The 19,697-nt window shown below is 37.2% G+C and overlaps 1 protein-coding gene across 4 annotated transcripts in view; it reads right to left on the bottom strand.

Annotated features, from left to right (window-relative positions):
• Positions 1–381: 381 nt before the first annotated feature.
• Positions 382–19,697, bottom strand: part of Tmem161b (transmembrane protein 161B) — a 78,760-nt gene continuing 59,444 nt past the window's right edge. For 3 of the 4 annotated variants that reach the window (XM_050152379.1, XM_050152381.1, XM_050152380.1), the window contains 7 exons: positions 12,562–12,713; positions 12,064–12,124; positions 11,346–11,486; positions 8,610–8,723; positions 3,483–3,657; positions 2,703–2,799; positions 382–1,611 (listed from right to left, as the gene is read on the bottom strand). In XM_050152379.1, coding sequence (XP_050008336.1) covers positions 1,337–1,611; positions 2,703–2,799; positions 3,483–3,657; positions 8,610–8,723; positions 11,346–11,486; positions 12,064–12,124; positions 12,562–12,713 — 1,015 coding nt within the window. In that variant the 3' untranslated portion in view covers positions 382–1,336. The remainder of the gene's footprint in view (positions 1,612–2,702; positions 2,800–3,482; positions 3,658–8,609; positions 8,724–11,345; positions 11,487–12,063; positions 12,125–12,561; positions 12,714–19,697) is intronic. The other variant, XM_050152382.1, reaches the window with a different exon arrangement.

Genomic DNA, 19,697 nt, shown 5'->3' with positions numbered 1-19,697 from the left:
CACTGTATGGGACTCCTGAACGTATGAAGAGTGGGCCTCTGAGTCTGGGCTGCTCTTGGTACTCTTTTATTTTCCTGTTTGCTTGGCCTGTCCAACTTCACTGTGATGGCTTTTATTTTATCTTATATTTTATTTTGTTATGTTTCGTTGCTGTTTCTCAGAAGTCTGTTCTTTTCTAATGAGGGACAGGAGGGGAATGGCTCTGGACAGGAGAGCAGGTGGGGAGGAACTGAGAGGAGCATAGGGAAGGGAAACTATTCAGATCATACTGTATGAGAAAAGAAATTATGTTTAAAAAAGTCAAAAACAAAGAAAAAACTTAATTTGGACGAAATCACATAATCTATACATATATACACAACAAATAAATTGTACTCTGTAGAGCTTTAAAAAACATATTTTAATTTCATTCCAAACAAAATTTCTCGATTCAAATACATCACATTAAAATCATTTTAACATTCTGCAACTTAAAATATTATAAGGATTCAATATTTTCATCTTTTATAGCCTCAATATATTATATATTTAATATATAATATAAACAATACATACACATAGTCAGCAGGATTACAAAGTAATTTTTAAAATTTGATCAGTATTGATAAATATATTTAGATTAAACATAACTATGTAGAATCACAGAAATAAAATACAGCAGGCCCAACACTAACAGAAGGACTGCAAATGTTCAAATGGTCAATCATTTGAACGAAACTTTCAACCTGGGTGGCATACACTTTAAAACAATACTCTTGCTACTTTCAAGTAGCAGTACTTGTAGACATTAGGTATTTATATCTCCATTCAATTTAAAATGACTATGCAGCTCTTCTTACTGTAATATACAGTAGCTTTCTCTTCCTTTCTGTTGGATTTTGTTTGTTTGAAGACTAATACATTACCAACAGAAGTGATTTTAGTTCCTTTCCCTCCCATAGAGCATGGCTCAGTTTGAAGATTGTTCTATAGGCAGCAACTAGAGTAATAACAGTACCACAACACCAGGAAGAGTAACCAGTAACTGGAGTCCTAGCTGGAGATTTGCACTGTAAACCAAGGTAATCACAAGGATCACCCCTGCAAATAGCCCTCTCCCATTAGTTACTACAGTGAGTTACGATTCCAATGGCACAGTGTAACAGTGTAACAACCTATCCTGGGATTTTAAATATTACAACAAGGATTCACCCTGAGAGTACAGAGGGAGCATTCCAAACAAGACACTCCAAGAATTTCTTTCTCCTTTGTATTTGTATTCATCTTTTGTCAACCCTTCAAGGGCACAAATACTTGAATTTAAAGTGTGACTTGGATATCCATTTTTGATTGAAATTCATGCTACTGTCAGATATTGATGATAGAAAAGCCCAAAAAGGCTTGTAGAAAAGAGGCAAGCAGCAATCCACCATGTCAAAAAAGACAGAAGTCCTCGAAAAAGGAGAGGGGTGAAGATGGTTTTTAAGCTGCTCAGTGCCACCGTGATCTGTGTGACAGTCACCTTCATCTTCCCATCAGCTGACGGCAGTTCAGAGTAGATGGAGTTGGGAGGAAGGTTATCCACTGGGGAGACAGAGACAGCTTCTGAATAGATCCCCCAGGAATGATTACCTAGAATATTTAAGACACAAAACTTGATAAAAGCAAACTAACAGAAGAAAACCTTAAATCCCCAATCCATATTAGGAACTAAAAAGTTAGTGATATAGTGAATCATTGTATGTTGAAAATAATTTTGCTATTTGTTAAAAGAACACGATTAATTGAACCATATCACAGAATGGTTTTAAAGTAAAAGTATTAAAAAAAAACAAGCCCGATAAGACTCTCATTCACTGCAGTAAAATCTGGAAATCCATAAGCTATGAATCGACTGCTTTTACTGACAGAACAGATTCATTAACTTCCTAGAAATGCTTTCTACCTTTACAGTACCACGACAAATGTCTTTCTGAGAAACTACGTAGGATGTCAACGGGAGCAACTACTAGTGGTTTTTCTAACTGGTCTCATCATAGCTTTTCTACCTTGCACAGGATGTGACTCACACATGCTCACTGAGCTCCCTGCCCAGTATGGACACAGGTTCTAAGGCACAAATACATTTAGCATCAGTCCCCTGACATGAGTGAGGCTACTCAAATCATACTTAAAAAAGAGTTTCTTGGTGCTTCTAAGCCTGCACAATGGCACGCTGCCCAATCTGAGAAAAGAGAAACAGGGCAACAATGGGCAGTTCCTGGATACTACCACAGAAGGAGACTTGACAGTCCAGACCTTCCTTATTCCCTGAAAACCCTTCACCCTTTCTATACAAGTTACCTAAAGTCAAACTCTACACAGTCCTGCAGTCTAGCCAAATTTATTGACTTTGTGATGATTTCAAGGTTAGGTACTAGCAAACCTTTAATTCACCTGTTTTTACCCAATGTCTAAACAAGTGCTTACCCACATTACTTGGGAAATGTGGAAATTAACATTAAAATGAAAACCCTTATAATCAGCAAATAAGAAAACTATTACACCCGGGCTTCTAGAATCAACAAATCAACTTGTACAGATAAAACTTTCCCCGATTCCTCCTAAAGCTACAATAACAACAGCAGCAACATCATGCGGTGTATTTCTGTGCTAGTAACAGAAAAAAGAATTAACTATAGGTAGAAAGCAAGGGCTGTTTACCAGATGCATGGCATGCCTACCTAGTGTTTTCAAAAGCAGAGTTGTGTGAAGCAGCATTACCAGAGGTGCCACATACTGCAGGGCAATGACACAAAGGTAGTAAAAGACTCGAGCCACCTGCAACCAACAACATGCTTAAGTATCTAATAACGCTGACATGTTACGAGTGAATTAAGTTTTTATAAAATTACCCAACTGAAATGCTTAAAAATAAATATCATTCATTTACATTTTATCATACATGTACTTCAGAAAGGCTCAACCCAAAGATAAGCTTTTAGAATTGAAAAATCTTACAAAAAATTTCAAAGAAACATTTCAGAGGTAGAATAAAATACTAAAACTTGTACAGAGTGCTACTTAAACATCAGAGTAAATAACTGTGACAAGCAGGCATGTACAAACAGGAACTCCTTATAAATAGAAACATTAAATCTTCATTCCATATGAACATATTTGAGGTTGAGTATTGAATAACATGATAATACGTGAAACACAAGACAAAAATAGGGGCCAACATCATAGTAAATCGAAAAAGAAAAAAGACTGGATTACTCCAAGGCACTGAATTTCCTGAATTTCCTACCCCTTTAGACATGAGGTCTGGACAACATTCTCCAACGCCTTTCTGATCATGAGATGGGTTTCGGCTCAGGCTTGTCACAGCCTTGCAGTACCCACCTGTACTGAGCACCGAGAACAGGAAGGTAAGTCAGATCTGATTCAGCACCAGAATCTACTGTAAGGACACGAAATAGCTTGTGCTATTTTGGTTTCACTTTGACCGTTATAAAACGTACCATTTTCTGTAGCTCAACTGTACTTATCCGGCCTGCTTCTTTCTTCATTTGATCCACGCATTTCTGGGCCAAGTTTAAATATGCTTGCAAGTGACTTCGCATCATGGCCAACCGCAAAGCACATAGCAGGATTATTAACCAGAGTCGCAGAGTATCGAATGTGGCTTCTGTCATTCTATAGATCAAAAAGGTGATATGGTGCTCTCAGGGACCATCTATACTAACATAGCAGTCATGCTACGGTTTACCATGTAGAATACAGGAAATCTATACTTCCCCAGAGTCAACTGGTAGACTTGAGCAAGAGTTCCATTCTGCCAATAACTTATCTAATAGCTTCACTTGTGCAAAATAATTAAGTAGATAAATGTATAATGAAAGTACAAGTCACAACAGAGCCCTTTTTTCCTCTTTCTATCTGCCTGTACTTATGGAAGAAATATAAGCTCTAACACAGGCAGTGAGTCTCAATGCTCTTAGAGATGAGAGTTCCTAAGGAGACCATAGGAACTAAGCAAATCAATGACTAATCTATAATTTGCTACAGTTTTGTCTGTTTATATACTTATTTGGTTGGGGGGATTTCAGTTTATTCTGTTTCTAATTAGGACCACTGAAAACTAAAACCATCCTCACATATTATAAATTACATAATACAAAGGTATTAGATACCTCAGATTTCTCTAAAAGTCACTTAATTAACCTATTATGCTGTAAGCAATGCCTCAACACTGAGTTTACAATTTTAGCACATCTATTGGCTCAAGACTAGAGAGGGCTTGGGGGAGCACAGGTGCATTCTTGAAGTTCAAAGGCCACAGTCCAGTCAAACCAATCAGTTTCAACAATTCTGCCCCAGAAAAATGCTAGTAGATTGTGATTAGGAAAGACACCTGATGTTGACACTGGCACTCCATATGCATGCTTACATACGTATCTCACACACATGTACCCTGTCCCCCAGCATACATACACTCACATACCCTCACCCTCACAACTTCCTTCATGTGTGTGTTTCTATCCATCCTACCATCTATTTCAGGAAGAATCTTCTTAGTTCCAGCTCCTATTTGGGCAATCAGTATGTGCATGTCACCAGTTACATTAAGTACTCTGGGATCCGTGCTACAGATTAGATTCTGAACACGTTGGATCCAGTTACTATGTCAAATTACTCACATGGTGGTCCCTTTCAAGCAGAAATCACAGTTCATACAAAACATCGAAACCTTTAAACCTGGATCAGAAAGTCTGTCTTCAGTACTAAAATATTTTAAACTTTTCCTAGTAGTCTAATTTCTGCCAAGATGTCCTAAGATTATGGTTGTCAGGCCTGGCTTTTTATGTGGGTTCCAGGGACTTGAACTCAGGTCTTGATGGAGGTGGGTCTTGTATCTTATCTGTTGTTTTCATTGGTTAACTAATAAAGAAAACTGCTTGGCCTGATAGGACAGAAAATTAGGTAGGCAGAGTAGATAGAACAGAATGCTGGGAGAAAGAAGCAGAGTCAGGCAGTCGCCATGACTCTCCCACCAGACACAGACGCAGGTTAAGATCTCCCCTGTTAAGCCACCTCGTGGTGCTACACAGAATATTAGAAATGGGCTAGATCAATATGTAAGAGCTAGCCAATAAGAGGTTATAACTAATGAGCCAGGCAGTGTTCAAAAGAATACAGTTTCCGTGTAATTATTTCGTGGCATAAGCTAGTCATGTGGGCGGCTGGGTTCCAGGGACGCAGCCTCGCCGCTCCGATCACAACAAGGTCTTTCTGCATGCACAGCTGTCACTGTTACCAACTGAGTCATCTCCCCAGTCTGGAAAGGTTAAATAATAATAATAGCCTATAGTGATTCACAATAGTTCTGCACACATGCTGTGTCACCACACCGTCCCTCTGCCAACAGCAAGCACCTGGGCAATGAACTAGAGCCCAATAGAGGTTCTGTGGAACAGGAAAGGACACGGAACATATCAAAGTGTGATGTTGTTTGTCAGAAACTCTCTAATCCATACTCTTTTGTTTCATTTTTCAAGGTTATAAATGCACATAGATATAAAACTCTAGTGTGAAGGCACTGTTGTCTAGAAAACAAAAACATATAATATTTTAACAATACATTTTCCCTACAATAAGCAACAAATGAGCCAGCCACATAGTAGTAACAAAATACAGGATGTAAGGGCTTCTGCAGCCTTGAAGCTTTCCAAGGGACATAAAGAAATCTGTTCCCTGGAGTGGGAATAAGAACTGACTGGTAGCACAACGAAGATGGCTATTTCATAGGCATCAAGGAGAACAAACATAAAGTTACTAGACTAAATAGAAAATGGCTGACTCAGCCAGGCAGTCCCAGCACTCAGGAGGCAGAGGCAGGAGGATCTCTGTGAGTTCGAGGCCAGCCTGATCTACAAGAGCTAAGTTTCAGGATAGTGGTCAAAGCTACAGAGAAATCCTGTCTCAAAAAGACAAAACAAACAGAAAGAAAGAAAGAAAGAAAGAAAGAAAGAAAGAAAGAAAGAAAGAAAGAAAGAAAGAAAGAAAGAAAGAAAGAGGGAGGGAGGGAGGGAGGGAGGGAGGGAGGGAGGGAGGGAGGGAGGAAGGAAGGAAGGAAGGAAGGAAGGAAGGAAGGAAGGAAGGAAGGAAGGAAGAAAATGACTGACTCATTTTACAAGTTCTAGATTTGGTATAATGGCTATTAAGTATCTTCTAACTCATACTAAGGTAATCCAAATATATGATAATTCGATCAGATGGGGTGTCTCAAGGAGAATAAAACAACAGGTCAGGAATAGGCAGAAGCCAAGTGTGGTAGCTCACTCCTTACATAGTAGTTCCTGGAAAGTCTGAGACTATCAAAAAGTGAAATAGAAACCCAGGTATGAGGTGTGTGGACGTGGAGGCAGAGGCACGTGATCTCTGTGAGTTTCAACCCAGTCAGGCTTGAAGTGAGAGGCTGTCTCAATCAGTTAATCAGAGAGAATGCGAAGAAGAGGTTCTTCCCAGATTCCAAAGTAATGATGGGTTTTATGATAACTACTGATTTTCTTCTTGGGCTATAAACACACAAAGGCTACACATAGCCACATTTTACTCTTTCAGTACAGTATGAGACTATATGCATAAATTAATGTACATTTCGAAATTGAACAGCACCATATCTCTGCTTCTGATCACAAATACTTTTCCATAAATTAATTTGTTATCAAACAGAAATACCCATCATTTCCTTTCTGACTGGTAGATAGTTATTTCATCTTCTACCACATGGACAATGGAATTTAAATAGAAATTTTAAACTGAATTATTAAATCACAACTAAAGAATAAGGTGAAGCATACTTACTGATTGACTATAAAATATAGCTGGGCCGTGGTGGTACACGCCTTTAATTCCAGCTTTAATTAATTCAGGAGGCAGAGACAGGCAGATGTTTGTGAGTTCAAGGCCATCTTGGTGATCCACAGAGGTAGTTCCAGGACTAAAAAAAAAAACCCTAGAGCAGAAGCAAAGATGAGACAAAAAAGGAAAGGAGGAAAAGGTTTCTGTGAGAAGATCCCAGGCTGCTGCACATCAACTAAATGTCCTGCTACCACACAGCAGAGTGAGGGGTAAAAGAGATAAGGATAATACAGACAATAGGAACAGTAACTACAAATGATTACTGTGCAAAAGACCAAGAGAAAATGTCCAGAACATTGATAAATGGCATAACTGGTTTATGCCAAATGCTAGTTTCTTTGTTTTCAGTAATTTTGTTTGTAATCTGTCTAGTTAAAACTATTATTTAGCTGGTTTAGTTATATGGAGGATAAACATTACTTTTTGAGAGTGGATATATCCCTAGTTCAAGAATATGAAGTAAAAAGAGATGTCATGGTTTTACTGGCTCTATTCTCCAAGACAAACAAACATATAGAGAACTGAAAAAAATTACATACTATACAATGCACACTTTGGAGTCAATGACTAGTCAGGTGCTTCTATTTTAATTCTAATGAGACAATAGTGAAAAGAATATTACTTAGCACTCATTTTCAAAGACTGTGTTATGTGTGTTGTTTCACTAATTCCAGCAATCACCCTGTGAGGTACATACCACTTCATTTTCCAAACTGGGATGCAGAGGCTCAGTACAGTTCAATAAGCTACCTCATGTGATAATTTTGGGGAGGAGCAAAGCTAGAGTTCAAACCAGCTGTCTAAACCTTTGTACAGCTGTAGCATAATTCCACAACACTGCATCTAATACACAAAGTAGTCATTAATGTCTTTCTATAAACTGCTTCTATATTTTCTTGACATCTTATACTGTTAAAACAGTTATCTAACAGTTATCTATCTGAACAAGTATTAATCATAATGTTAAGACATTATTTTTAATTTTCTTAAATATGTAACTCATTTGATAGAGATGCAAATTGCAGTACTTACTGTATAAAAATATGTCTCTAATTTATTTGAAAAACATTTTATTCAAAACAGACATGAAACAAAAGACGTTAAAAATTTACATGAGCAAAGAAATGAATACCACTTACATTTTCACTGACAGCACTTTCCTCCGTAAATTCCACAACAGAACAATAATAAAAGCAGATAACAAGTACAAGGATCCAAACAAACAAAATAACAAGAATATGTCAGATGACAACTGGCTATTGGGAGATAAATCTCAAGGTGTGTACAGGCTAATAGTAGTGTAGAGCAGTAATCATTAGTATTCATTCAAAAAAGAGCAAACATGGGTTACATGATGGCCTGCAGCTTCAACTTCAAAAACTTTTAGCATTTCTTTAATATTAAAATACCAAAAAAACAAGCAAGTAACTTCAATTTATTAAAAAAAATTAACAAAAACTTAGATATAAACCAGGCATGGTAGTGGCACATGTCTTTAATTCTAGTACTCAGGAGACAAAGGCAATCAGATCTCTGTGAGTTCAAGACCAGATTGGTTCACATAGTGAGTTCCAATTCAGCCAGGCCTGCACACCGAGACCCTGTCTGAAATAGCAAACAAACAAACCTATCTAAAAATACAGTTAAGTGGCATTTAGGAAAGCAGCTTTGATTTATAACAAAACAAAACTCAGGGCTCAAGTTTCTCAAGTTTCCATACTTACAAAGGGACACTTTCTTTCCCCAGCGGTGGGTTCATGATGTAGTCTTTGGTGATTGGTTTAACCCAGAGCAGAACCATAAATAAAGGTGCCAAGAAGTTGATATGCAGTAATGTTCTGAAAGAATACCGGAAATAAACACAAAGATCCAGAAACAAAATGTGCTAGTATAGTGTACTTGTATATTACATTTTTTAATCATTTACTGTTAATCCAAGTCCTTAAACAATAAGGCTATTATCTTAGTTTTTCAGCTGAGAACGTGGAGACATTGAAAGTTGAGTGGCTTGCTCAGGACCATTTAGTAGGTTAGACTAAAGATTAAAGATAAGATTACAATTGAGATTTGCTCACTTTACTTTAGATGCATTTGGCAATTCCTTATTAAGTCCATGACTCAACAGATATTGTAATGATTCTCTAATTCCCTAGAGTCAGTAACTCCAATGGCAGATACACAGAAGTCATCTAATAGTTGTCAGCGCAGCTAAACAAAATGCTTGCTAATAATCCACAAATAAATGACAGTGATTAGCAAAGTCATAATACCAGAAGGCATACGGCAAATGAAACACAACAACTTATGACTGAGGAACCTTGCAATATGTCATGATCATTTATAATGTTAAAATTATATTGCCAAAATTATAAGTGACTCAAAATTTTTATTTCTTCTTGGACTGTTACAAACACAGTTGAAATTAATCTTTATCATATTGAAATAAAGGTAATTTACTTTTTGTTTCTATTTTTAATTTTGGCCTCCACTCCATGATACTCTCAGCGTCACAAGGGCTGGAACTACAGACATGAGCCACCAGTGGCACCCAGCTTTGCTTTACTCAAGACACAGCTACACTCCTAAGGCAGAAAGGTGATTTCAGGATCGAGCTACACCTCATTGTTAAATAGAATCTAAATTTGTATCCTACACATACACACATGGTTGCTAAAAATTTTGTTTTAGAAAAACAAGGGAAACTCAACAGACTGTTTTGTTGCAAAATACTGTTTCCATTATCAAGATTTTATAGCTTAATTTTATTATTAATTAATTTCATGATCCAGAAATAAAGTTAAACCTTAGACACGGCTAAACTACAGGCTTTAACATACACACAAACCTACAGATTTTAACACAGTACTTACTACTTAGAAATGGTAGTGATGTGTGTGAGGACACAGGGCTGAGTCGGGGATAGTGATGTGCCAAGAAAAGCTGGCCACAATCCCTATTACTATGTAAGTCCCAGTGCCTTGCCAAAGAGACAAAGCTGCTCTCTTGCCACCCAAGTTACCCACAACAGAGCAAGCACGCCCCAACTGGTACAGCACAGCAGAGTGCTGTACTACAGCATCAGGCTGTAATAAACTGGAAATAAACAAAATCCCAAATCCCCAAAGGGAAACACTTACAAAGAAGCCACATTTTACTGAAGATAGATGTGCTACCCCTCTCTCTAACCACCACTAAACGCTTTATGTTTTATAAAGGGAATCTTTCATCCCACAGCCTTGGCAAACCATCGAGGGCAGGAAGAAAGAGCAGTATTCGGTATGCAGTGTTGCTAGGGAACACACCAGTATCAAGGAGCAGCCCACAGTGGTTTCGGTAGCTTGTGAAGGGCACCCCTCCACCCATCCTTTTCAGCTTATTGAAATCATAACACTGGGGTTAGTGGGCTGCAGTGTATGTACAGAGAGAAGGGAAACCAGGTTTTGTCTTAAAAGAAGCTGTTAGAGAGATGAGTGGTGGGAAAAGGCAGGGCATACGAAAGAGCATGCTGAGTTAAAAAACAAACACAAAGATGAAGTACTGTGTAATGGGGGTGGGGTTAAGATAAGTAAATACATATTAAAGAAACAGAAAAATGAAGTCAAGGAGGAGGAGTGAAAACAAAAAAGCACAGGTAAGAAATAAGAATGCAAAGGCAGGAGAGTCAGTATCATTAAATGCAGTGCTTTACAGAAGAGTAATTTTAGAACTCTGTCTGGAGAAGCTTAATGACCATACACATGCATATGAGAAATATTCTCAAACAGGGTTGCAGGTAAGATAAGAACGTGGAACTAAAGGAAAGTATACACAAGGCCACCTTTCTGTTACGATGTCTCCATTCATAAGCAAACAAGCAAATAAACACCCCCCCCCAAAAAAAAAACAAAACCCAACTACAAAGAAAACAGTGAATAAGGGCTTGGAACTATATGCAGAAGTTATCTCCATTTCAGAATCAAAACAGAATTTGGTGGTTAAAACTCATCTGCTATAAGACATTGCACATTACTTGCCATCTCAAAACAAACTAGTGAGTTACTTTAAGTCTAACCTACAGATCATCAACTTAAAGAAAACATTTCTTATAAACGGAACTCTGAGGTTTAAAAGTAAAATATTTGAATAACACATAAACTTTAAGTATTTTAAATTTTAAAAGGGAAATTTCCACAGCTCTTCAGTTCCAATGTAGAGACCGATATCATAAATCTCTGAATTAAAAAGAATGAACATAAACTTCGGTATTTCAAGTAGAAATATGTTTAACAACAAATACATTTTAAACACATTTGAAATTTTAAAAGAGAAACTACCTATAGCTGAGAGGAAGTGGTGTGACATCAAATATTTACTAATAGTAATTTTAATAAAATAACTTATTATTTATCACAATAATATACCTTAATTAAGATGGAAAACATATATTTATCTGCATGTGCTTATGTACATTTTCCGCTTACTGTGTAATTTTTTCTGTTGCCAAATTCAGGGCATCCAGATGCATTTGAGCCAGTCGTAATCCAGGAAATGTCAAAAAAGCCCCAATCAGTGAACAGAAAATAGCCAGGAAAAATTTGAAAGTAAGTTTTGAAACAGGACCCCTAAAAATGAAGTTTTAAAAAAAAGCAGATAAATATTTACTTAACTTACCAAGAACCCATTTTCCCCATTCAGTTAATTTACAAATCACAATAATATTAAAACATCAAAGAATATATCAACACAAACACTGGTCTTATTCATAATAGATCTTGGTGAATGATAAACTAAACCAGGTATTTCTTAAATCAAAGCCACCAATCCAAGCAACATATTTTCAAATGATATATGGCTTGAATATAAATTGTTTTCATCTATGGAGATAGTCGGATTATAAGAGCAAATACAGGTAAGAATCTGATGGAAGACTCTAACTTCACAGTTGTAAAAGTGCGAGTCAGCTAGCTGTTCCTAGGGCTGGACAGGCGGCTTGGGGTAAGTGCTGGCTCTTCTGCATGTTAGCCCCTGGGCTTGTTCCCCAAACTGCAGTGAGGGAGGGAGAGTAGTGGGTATTACAAGGGATTATCTTTACTAATTAAAATAACTAAAATATATATAGTAAAAACTACAGTAAAAATTGCTCTATTTAAGAATGGAAAATGTTAAATTTAAATAATGTTCAACTTTTCAAAAACTTACTGAGATTCTAAACCCTGCTTTTCAAGAAACTGCATCGCACTGTCTGAAAAATTTGTAAACCCTGTAGGAAAAAAGAGATTATCATGAGGATGAATACAGACTCCTACAGCAAAGCATCTTGTAGGCTAATGACTAGCTTTGTGTGTGTTAACCAGTAAGCTATAATGCAATAAAATCAGTTATTAGCAAGAACAGTCTCTAAAAATAGCCCTTAGATACTTGTATATTCCACAAGTACATACATTTTGAATTAATTCTTTAGCATTACATAAATTAACTTTAAGAAAAAAGCTCAGGTTGCAATATTTTGGGAAAAAGGTAAATAAAAACTTTAGCTTAAACAACAGTCAAGGTCTCATTGAAGATTAATAAAGGTTAACTAGAACAAAAACCAACTTCAATTTTAAGTACTTATTAGACATAAAATTAAGATAAATACTGATATCAAAATATACTACACAAATAAAATTTATTTTTAAGGTTGTGTAAAACTATTACCTGTTTCAAGCCCAAATTCCAGATAATTCTCTGTTACGATCAAAACTGCCATTGCTTTAACGAAGAAAAAAAATCCAAAGGTGACACAAACTGACCTTTCACCACCGTCTTCTACTTTAAAATAGTGTGTAGTTAATGAAAATAGAACTTTGCTGCAGAAGGAAAAGTTCAGGAAAAACCACAAATAACTTGTGGGAGCTTTGCACAACACCTTCACATGAAGTCAATGCCCCCAAAGCAGACAGACATGATTCACTTTGATTCTATTGGTTTGTCTGTCAGATGTACTTTGGAAGTGAAAACCTTAATGGAAATAGAACAGATATAAAGAGAAAATCTAATATGAGCTTATATTTTAAACTATGGAAAAGTACATTAGAATTTAGCTACAATTACAGAATGTATTTCTTATGTATATGACTCAAACATAATGGGGTGACTACAGAATTTTATGCTAACAGGTTTATGACTACAGTAGCATAAAAAGGCATAGAGAGATTTTAGCCAGTTAATCTTACTGGGCATATTTATCACACATTTATATTTATTGTTACATCTATAATTAGATATCTAATATAACACCACAGGACTAATTTGTAACCATTTAATAAATAAAATTTGAAAATTACTAATAGCTTCTGGTAGCCTGTAAAATGAAAACTAGGAGGGTTAAACAAAGATGAGTTCCACCTGAGATTCCAAACCAGTCAGTTTCAGTATGTTCACCTTGAAAATCAACTTAAAATAACATGTTACCTGAGCCTAACATAACACACACCCATTTAATTAGGACCAATCAAATATAACCTAAACCTAGAACTTGAACCTTATGCATACAAGTCATGCTTCTTGAAAGGCTGAACCAAACACATGAAATAATGAAGCCAGTAAACAAATCTAGACACAGCAACTTTAATACGAATGCTAAGCACTAGAAATAAGGAGCTGTTACTTAGTATGAGTCACGTAAAAAACAAAACACATTTAAACAAACCTATGGTGGGGGCTAAGTAAAGACCTAAATGTTATACAGATTTGAAATGACTGAGATTTAAACCTAGGCCATCATAATCCAGAGCCTGGGCACTTAGCACTCACTTATCTGCCTCCATAAATTATACAAAGCACCTAACAGTTATGTATTGCAGCTCAGACATAAAAGATGGAATCATTTCAAACTAGCTAACCATTCTTGTTATATTTTTCAAAGGCCTATGCGAAAGCTGAAGTTATTTTTTTTTGTATTTTATTTTAATTAACCCATCAATTAAAGGATAAATGGTTTAGGGGTTCTAACCTAGGGCCTTATGCTTTCTAGGCATGTGCTGGGCCACAGAGACATATGCACATCCTGCTACATTATTTTTATAGCACAGAATAAATCTTCAAGTCTTCTGACTCTGGAAAGCTGACAATCTAAAGTACAAAAAGACTTTAAAAAGCAATACCGACACACATATCTTGCGGTGCAGTACTTTGTGCTGCTTCTGTTTCATTTCTTCTAAAATCCCTACTATTGCTAACTAAATCTTACCTGAACACAGTAGTCAATCTTTCCTACTCTGACTAACATCTACTCAATCATTCATAAGCAGCTAAGAGTATACTATGGCACTCTAATCTGGCATGATTCTGTGCTATCAAGTTTAACCAAATTATCCCATTTCAATTAAAATGATTCATAGAGGTTTATCAGTAGCATGAGTTTCATGGTTTTTTTTTTATTGTTTTAGTTTCTCTTCCATAAAACCACTGCATATAACCATATATTATTCTCAAATTTTATACATAAGGAGATTTTACCAAATATGCTCTTATCTACAGCTACAGAAAAGACTCTTAAGATACCAATTTTTTTTTTTATAAAACCTCAAGGAACCATATTACTTTATATTTACCTTAAAATTAAAGTGTATATATGAGTGTGTGTGTATTCACACATGTATGTATATAAACAGAATTCTACCTGTTAGACAGATAATGTTCCCCACAAGAACTAAAGACTAAAAGAAACCCCAGTACCAGTGATGAGAAACATATTTTGACTTGTTGGTCTGGGTTCTCTAAGTGACTCATAAAACAATACGGTTCTTGGTTGTATCTTGGAGGCTGAAGGTGAGAAACTGCACACTTAAGACACAAGCCATGATTCTAGAGAAGCTAAGTAACAAGGTGAATCCTAAGAAAAACATATATAGATCCACCTGGAAAGAAGAAATAGACAAGATCACCCGACAAAATTGGGAGCATGGGGGTCGGGGGAGAAAGGAGGGCAGAAGCAGAAGAAGAAGGAAGAAGGGGAGGGGGAGAAAAACTTGAGGGAACAGGAAAGTCAAGGTGGAGGAAGGACAGAGATGGAGAGCACCATTATGAGGCTAGCGAGAAACCTGGGACTAAAGAAATTCCCAGGAATCCACAATGATGACCCCAGTTAAGACTGTAAGCAATAAAGGAAAGGCTATCCGAACTGGCCTTGCCTGTAGTCAGATTGATAAATATCTTAAATATCACCATAGAACCTTCATCCAGCAACTGATGGAAACAGAGGCAGAGACTGGAGCACTGGGCTGAGCTCCCAAAGTCTAGCTGGAGAGTGGGAGGAGTGAGAATATAAGCAAAGAGGTCAAGACCATGATGGGTACACCACTGAAACAGTCTACCTGAGCTAATGGGAGCTCTAAAACTCCAGCCAGACAGGGGAAGGAACCAGCATAGGACCAAACTAGTCCCTTTGCATGTGGGCGACAGTTGTATGGCTGGGGCAGACTGCGGGGCCACTGGCAGTGAGACCAGGATTTATCTCTACTGACTGTACTGTTTTTTGGAACCCAATTCTTTTGAGCCAATGGACGGAGGGTGGAAGGTGGAGGAGATGGAAGGAGGAGAGGGAGTGGGGTCTGGGATTAATATGTAAAATGAAAAAATAGTTTTCTTTTTAAAATAATAATAATAATAAAGACAGAGGACTTGGATGATCAATATTCATAGCTGTGATGCTTATGAACCACAACAACGATCAACACTACAAGCTATCCCTACAGTACAACAGTGACATTTTATTTTTGAAGTAACCATCAGCAGGGAAATCATGCCTGGTACTAGAAATCCAGCCAACTGTCTGGGGCTGGTGATGTCATGGATCTTAGAAGATGATCTACAAACTTTACTAGACCAGCACATACAGCTTTCATCCCTCATTCAAGAAGCTTCTCTTTACAGAAAATAGAGACCATCACAGAAATCAATAAGAGGACACAATGCAGAGACTATGGGAAACTCAGACCCATCTAATACACCTACAGTACAACTCCTGTTACCCAAGGCTCAGAGAACACTTATGGGGTAGAAGGGCTGTAAGAACCAGAGGATCACAAAGTCTATTGAATCCCTAGAAATGACTGCCTATGTAACACCTGAACAATGACAGTATCAGTCAGTAGTCATGCTAATGTGGAGAGGGAAAAACCCCATGGGTCTAAATCCTAGGCACAGAACTACAGCCAGTCAATGATGGCTGAGGAAGGGAGAATTAGCTTCTCCAAAGGATGGGCCCTCTAACATCTACTACAAAGTTGTTAGCCCAGAAATTATATTCATACAAGAAACCAAAAACACTCAGAAGCTTATATTTATGCATTTCTGCATCTCTACACACATACACACACACACACACACACACACAAACACACACACACACACACACACGAAAAGGCAATCAATTTGAGAGGAAGTAGGATAGGATATGGAAAGGGGTGAAGGAAGAAAAAGGGGGAAGCAATGTAATTATATGTTAATTGAAAATATATTTAAAAAATATTACATATACTGAGAGACTATGACCCTGACAAGAATAAAGAGTCTCCAATAATTTTAGCAATGCAGGAATAGGTCAACATACATACATAAATGTAATTAATCATGTAGTTTCAAGCACGAAGATAACATAATCACCTCAATAGAAAATCTTTGATGAAATTCAGCATCCTTTCATGATAAAAGTCATGAAACAGCTAGTGATGGAGGGAACATACATCAAAATAATAAAAGCTATATACAACAAACCTATAACTACCATCATATGCAGAAAAACTCAAACTCATTCACACTAAAATAATAACAACCCCTTCTACTTTTATTCAATACAGTTTGAAGTCTTAGCTAGACAAACAAACAACAACAAAAAAATAGAAGGGATACAAATAGGAAAAGGACAAAGCATCCCTTTCTGCAGATGACATTACATAAGAAACCCTAAAACTTAGCCAAAAATAAAGTCATGATCAGCAAAATGGGAGAATACAAAACAGAAAAAACAGTAGCCCTCCTATATAGCAACGACAAACACCATGAAAAAAGAAAATTCCCTTTACAATAGCCATAATAAAATAACTCAAAATGCTAAGAATAAACAAGGCAAGGAAATAAAAGAACGCCCATAGTGGTACTATCAGAAGGTATGGCTTTGCTGGAATAGGTGTGGTCTTATGAGTGAGTACATACCATGTTTGTCTTTCTGGGTCTGGGTTACCTCACTCAGGTCAGTTTTTTTTTCTACATCCATCCATTTGCCTGCAAATTTCATGATGTCATTGCTTTTTACAGCTGAATAATACTCTACTGTGTAAATGTACCACATTTTCTGGCCATTAAGAATAATGCTGCTATGAACATAGCTGAGCAAGTGTCATTGTGGTATGAATGTGCATCCTTTGGGTGGGATACCATCCTCAGCCTTGATATAGGGGAAGGGGCTTGGTCTCGCCTCAACCTGATACGCCAGGCTTTGTTGACGTCCCATGGGAGGCCTTACCCTCTCTGAGGAGTGGATGGGAGTAGGGGAGGAGGGAGAATTGTGATCCGATAGTTGAGCTGTAAACAAGACCTCTCCAGTACTTTTAAGGTGCAAAAATGGGGACAATCACTTTGAAGTCTTCTCCAGGTTCGAATATGTTTGGACATTCAATCTGCACGGAAATCTCACTCTATTATTTAAGAAAAAATTACAAAACTCATGCTCACATAAATATCCATCTGTAAGTATTAATGGTAACTATATGGCTACAAACTGGCACAACTCAAATATATTTAAATTATTAAATATACGTACTATTTCAAAGTGTTGTAACAGTATACTTAAATACTACTAGAGAATAATAAAAATTACAATCATGCAATGAAAAGGTCAGATTTCAAAAGAACTCAGAGTATGCATATTTAAAAAAATTCAATCTCACCCCAATCTAAACAGTCATCGCCAGTAATACAAATGACAACAAACGCTGCCATGGACGTGGCAAGGGGAATTTTTACATACTGTTGATGGAAGCATAAACTACTGGAAATCAGTCTGAAGGCATTTCAGAAAGTTCTATATAAATCTGTCATATGCCCCAGCTATACTACTCCTGGACACACTAGAAGCACTTCCTCTCTACATTAGAGAAACACTTTCACAACCATGTTACCTGCTGTTGTGGAATTACGTTAACTACGCAAAGATGTGTTAAATTTGTTTATGCCACATTTGTTTAAATATGTAAAGACATTTGTTTATGCCGATTTATTTAATAATGTAAAGAAATATTGCTTTGCCTGCTATGGCATCTGACTGGTCTAATAAAAAGCTCAACAGCCAGTAGCTAGGCAGTAGCAGGAGAGGTGAGGCTGGCAGGCAAAGAGATTAAGTAGGAGGAGGAATCTAGTCTTGAGTAGGAGAAGAAAATGAGGGAGAAAAAAGAGGGAAATGCCCATGGCCAGCCAGAAGCCAGCCAGCAGCCATAAAGTAGGACTTAGAGAATGAAACAGAAGTTAAAAGTCCTAAGGCAAAATGTAGATGAAGAAAAACAGGCTAAATTATAAGAGTCAGTAGGAAACAAATAAGCTTTCATAACTACTAATAAGTCTCTGTGTCATGACTTGGGAGCTGGTTGGTGGCCCAAAAGAAAGCTGGCTACACTTTGCTCCTCTATTCACAATAGCAAGAAAATTGTAGAATATCAGAATACATCAACAGGTAAAGAAATAGGGAAAATGTGGTATATACACACAGTGGAATGTTGTTCGGGTACAAAGAACTACAAAATAGATCCGCAGGTAGAAGAATAGAACTGGAAAACTGGTATCTCAACCCCAAATTCCCTCATAGTTGTATCCTAGGTGCAAACTTTTCTTTTGTGTATTAAACTTGGAACACAAGTTGAAGCCAGGAAATTTTAAAGGTGAGGGAAAAGTAGATTATAGGTAAAAAGAGCAGAGAGCTGAAAGACTGTGGGTGAGGAGGTTTAAGCAGGTAAGAGCATGTACGGAAGTGTGCATGAAAAAACAAAATCTAAGTTTATTAAAATACATGTGAAATGAAAGAAAGAAGTTTGGATTGTTAAAAGGGGGGTGTGGGTGGGAAAATGGGCAAGAGGAAAGAAAATAGGTGGGTTAACCAAAACTAATAACGTATAAAATAGCATTACAGGAACCTACTAGTTTAGCAAGCTAACTTACAAACAGTAGTGTGAGCAGAAGAACCCTGCATAGATGGACAATGCCACTCCCAGGAGACACTGGCTATTAAATGAAAATCATAGTGCAAGGCACAGGATGCTTCCCTATGAGTTATTAGTTAGGGAACCCAACACAGGCTATTGCCACTGCACTTGTTACCTTTCATAGACAGAAGGTAAAATCCTGCTGTGGAAGACACCACACACTGGGCTACAGGCCATAAAGAAATCAATCTCAGACCAAATAGGAAATTTCCTCCCTGAAAACTAGCTAGTCATAGTGCTACGTAGACTACTACAGGAGAAAAGACAGCAATGCTCTTTTCAGAGTTGGACCCTGCATGCTGCACCAACCTGGCAGGTTATTTACATGTGCTCACTGATGCAATAGCAGCAAGGCTATTATAGCCTACCTACCTGCCTTTTAATTGGAGTTGAGGCTTGCTCTATAGTAAAACTTCATGGTATTGTAATCTCATGGCTGCAGAGGTAACAGATCCTAAGGTGGACCCTGATATTATTTTACAAAACTGCCATATTGTCAAATGGCCTTCTAAGCATGTTTATACCTATAGACTCATGTTACGTTCAACCTTGGTGAGAGAAGCTTCTTTTTAGAGCAGGAAGCAGAAACTCATAACT

This window comes from Alexandromys fortis, unplaced genomic scaffold, assembly GCF_014885135.2.
Source record: "Alexandromys fortis isolate MF-2015 unplaced genomic scaffold, M_Fortis_MF-2015_v1.1 scaffold_47, whole genome shotgun sequence".
Classification (NCBI taxonomy): Eukaryota; Metazoa; Chordata; class Mammalia; order Rodentia; family Cricetidae; genus Alexandromys; species Alexandromys fortis.
The sequence above is the reverse complement of the archived record's forward strand: the minus strand, read 5'-3'. Positions and strand labels throughout refer to the sequence as shown.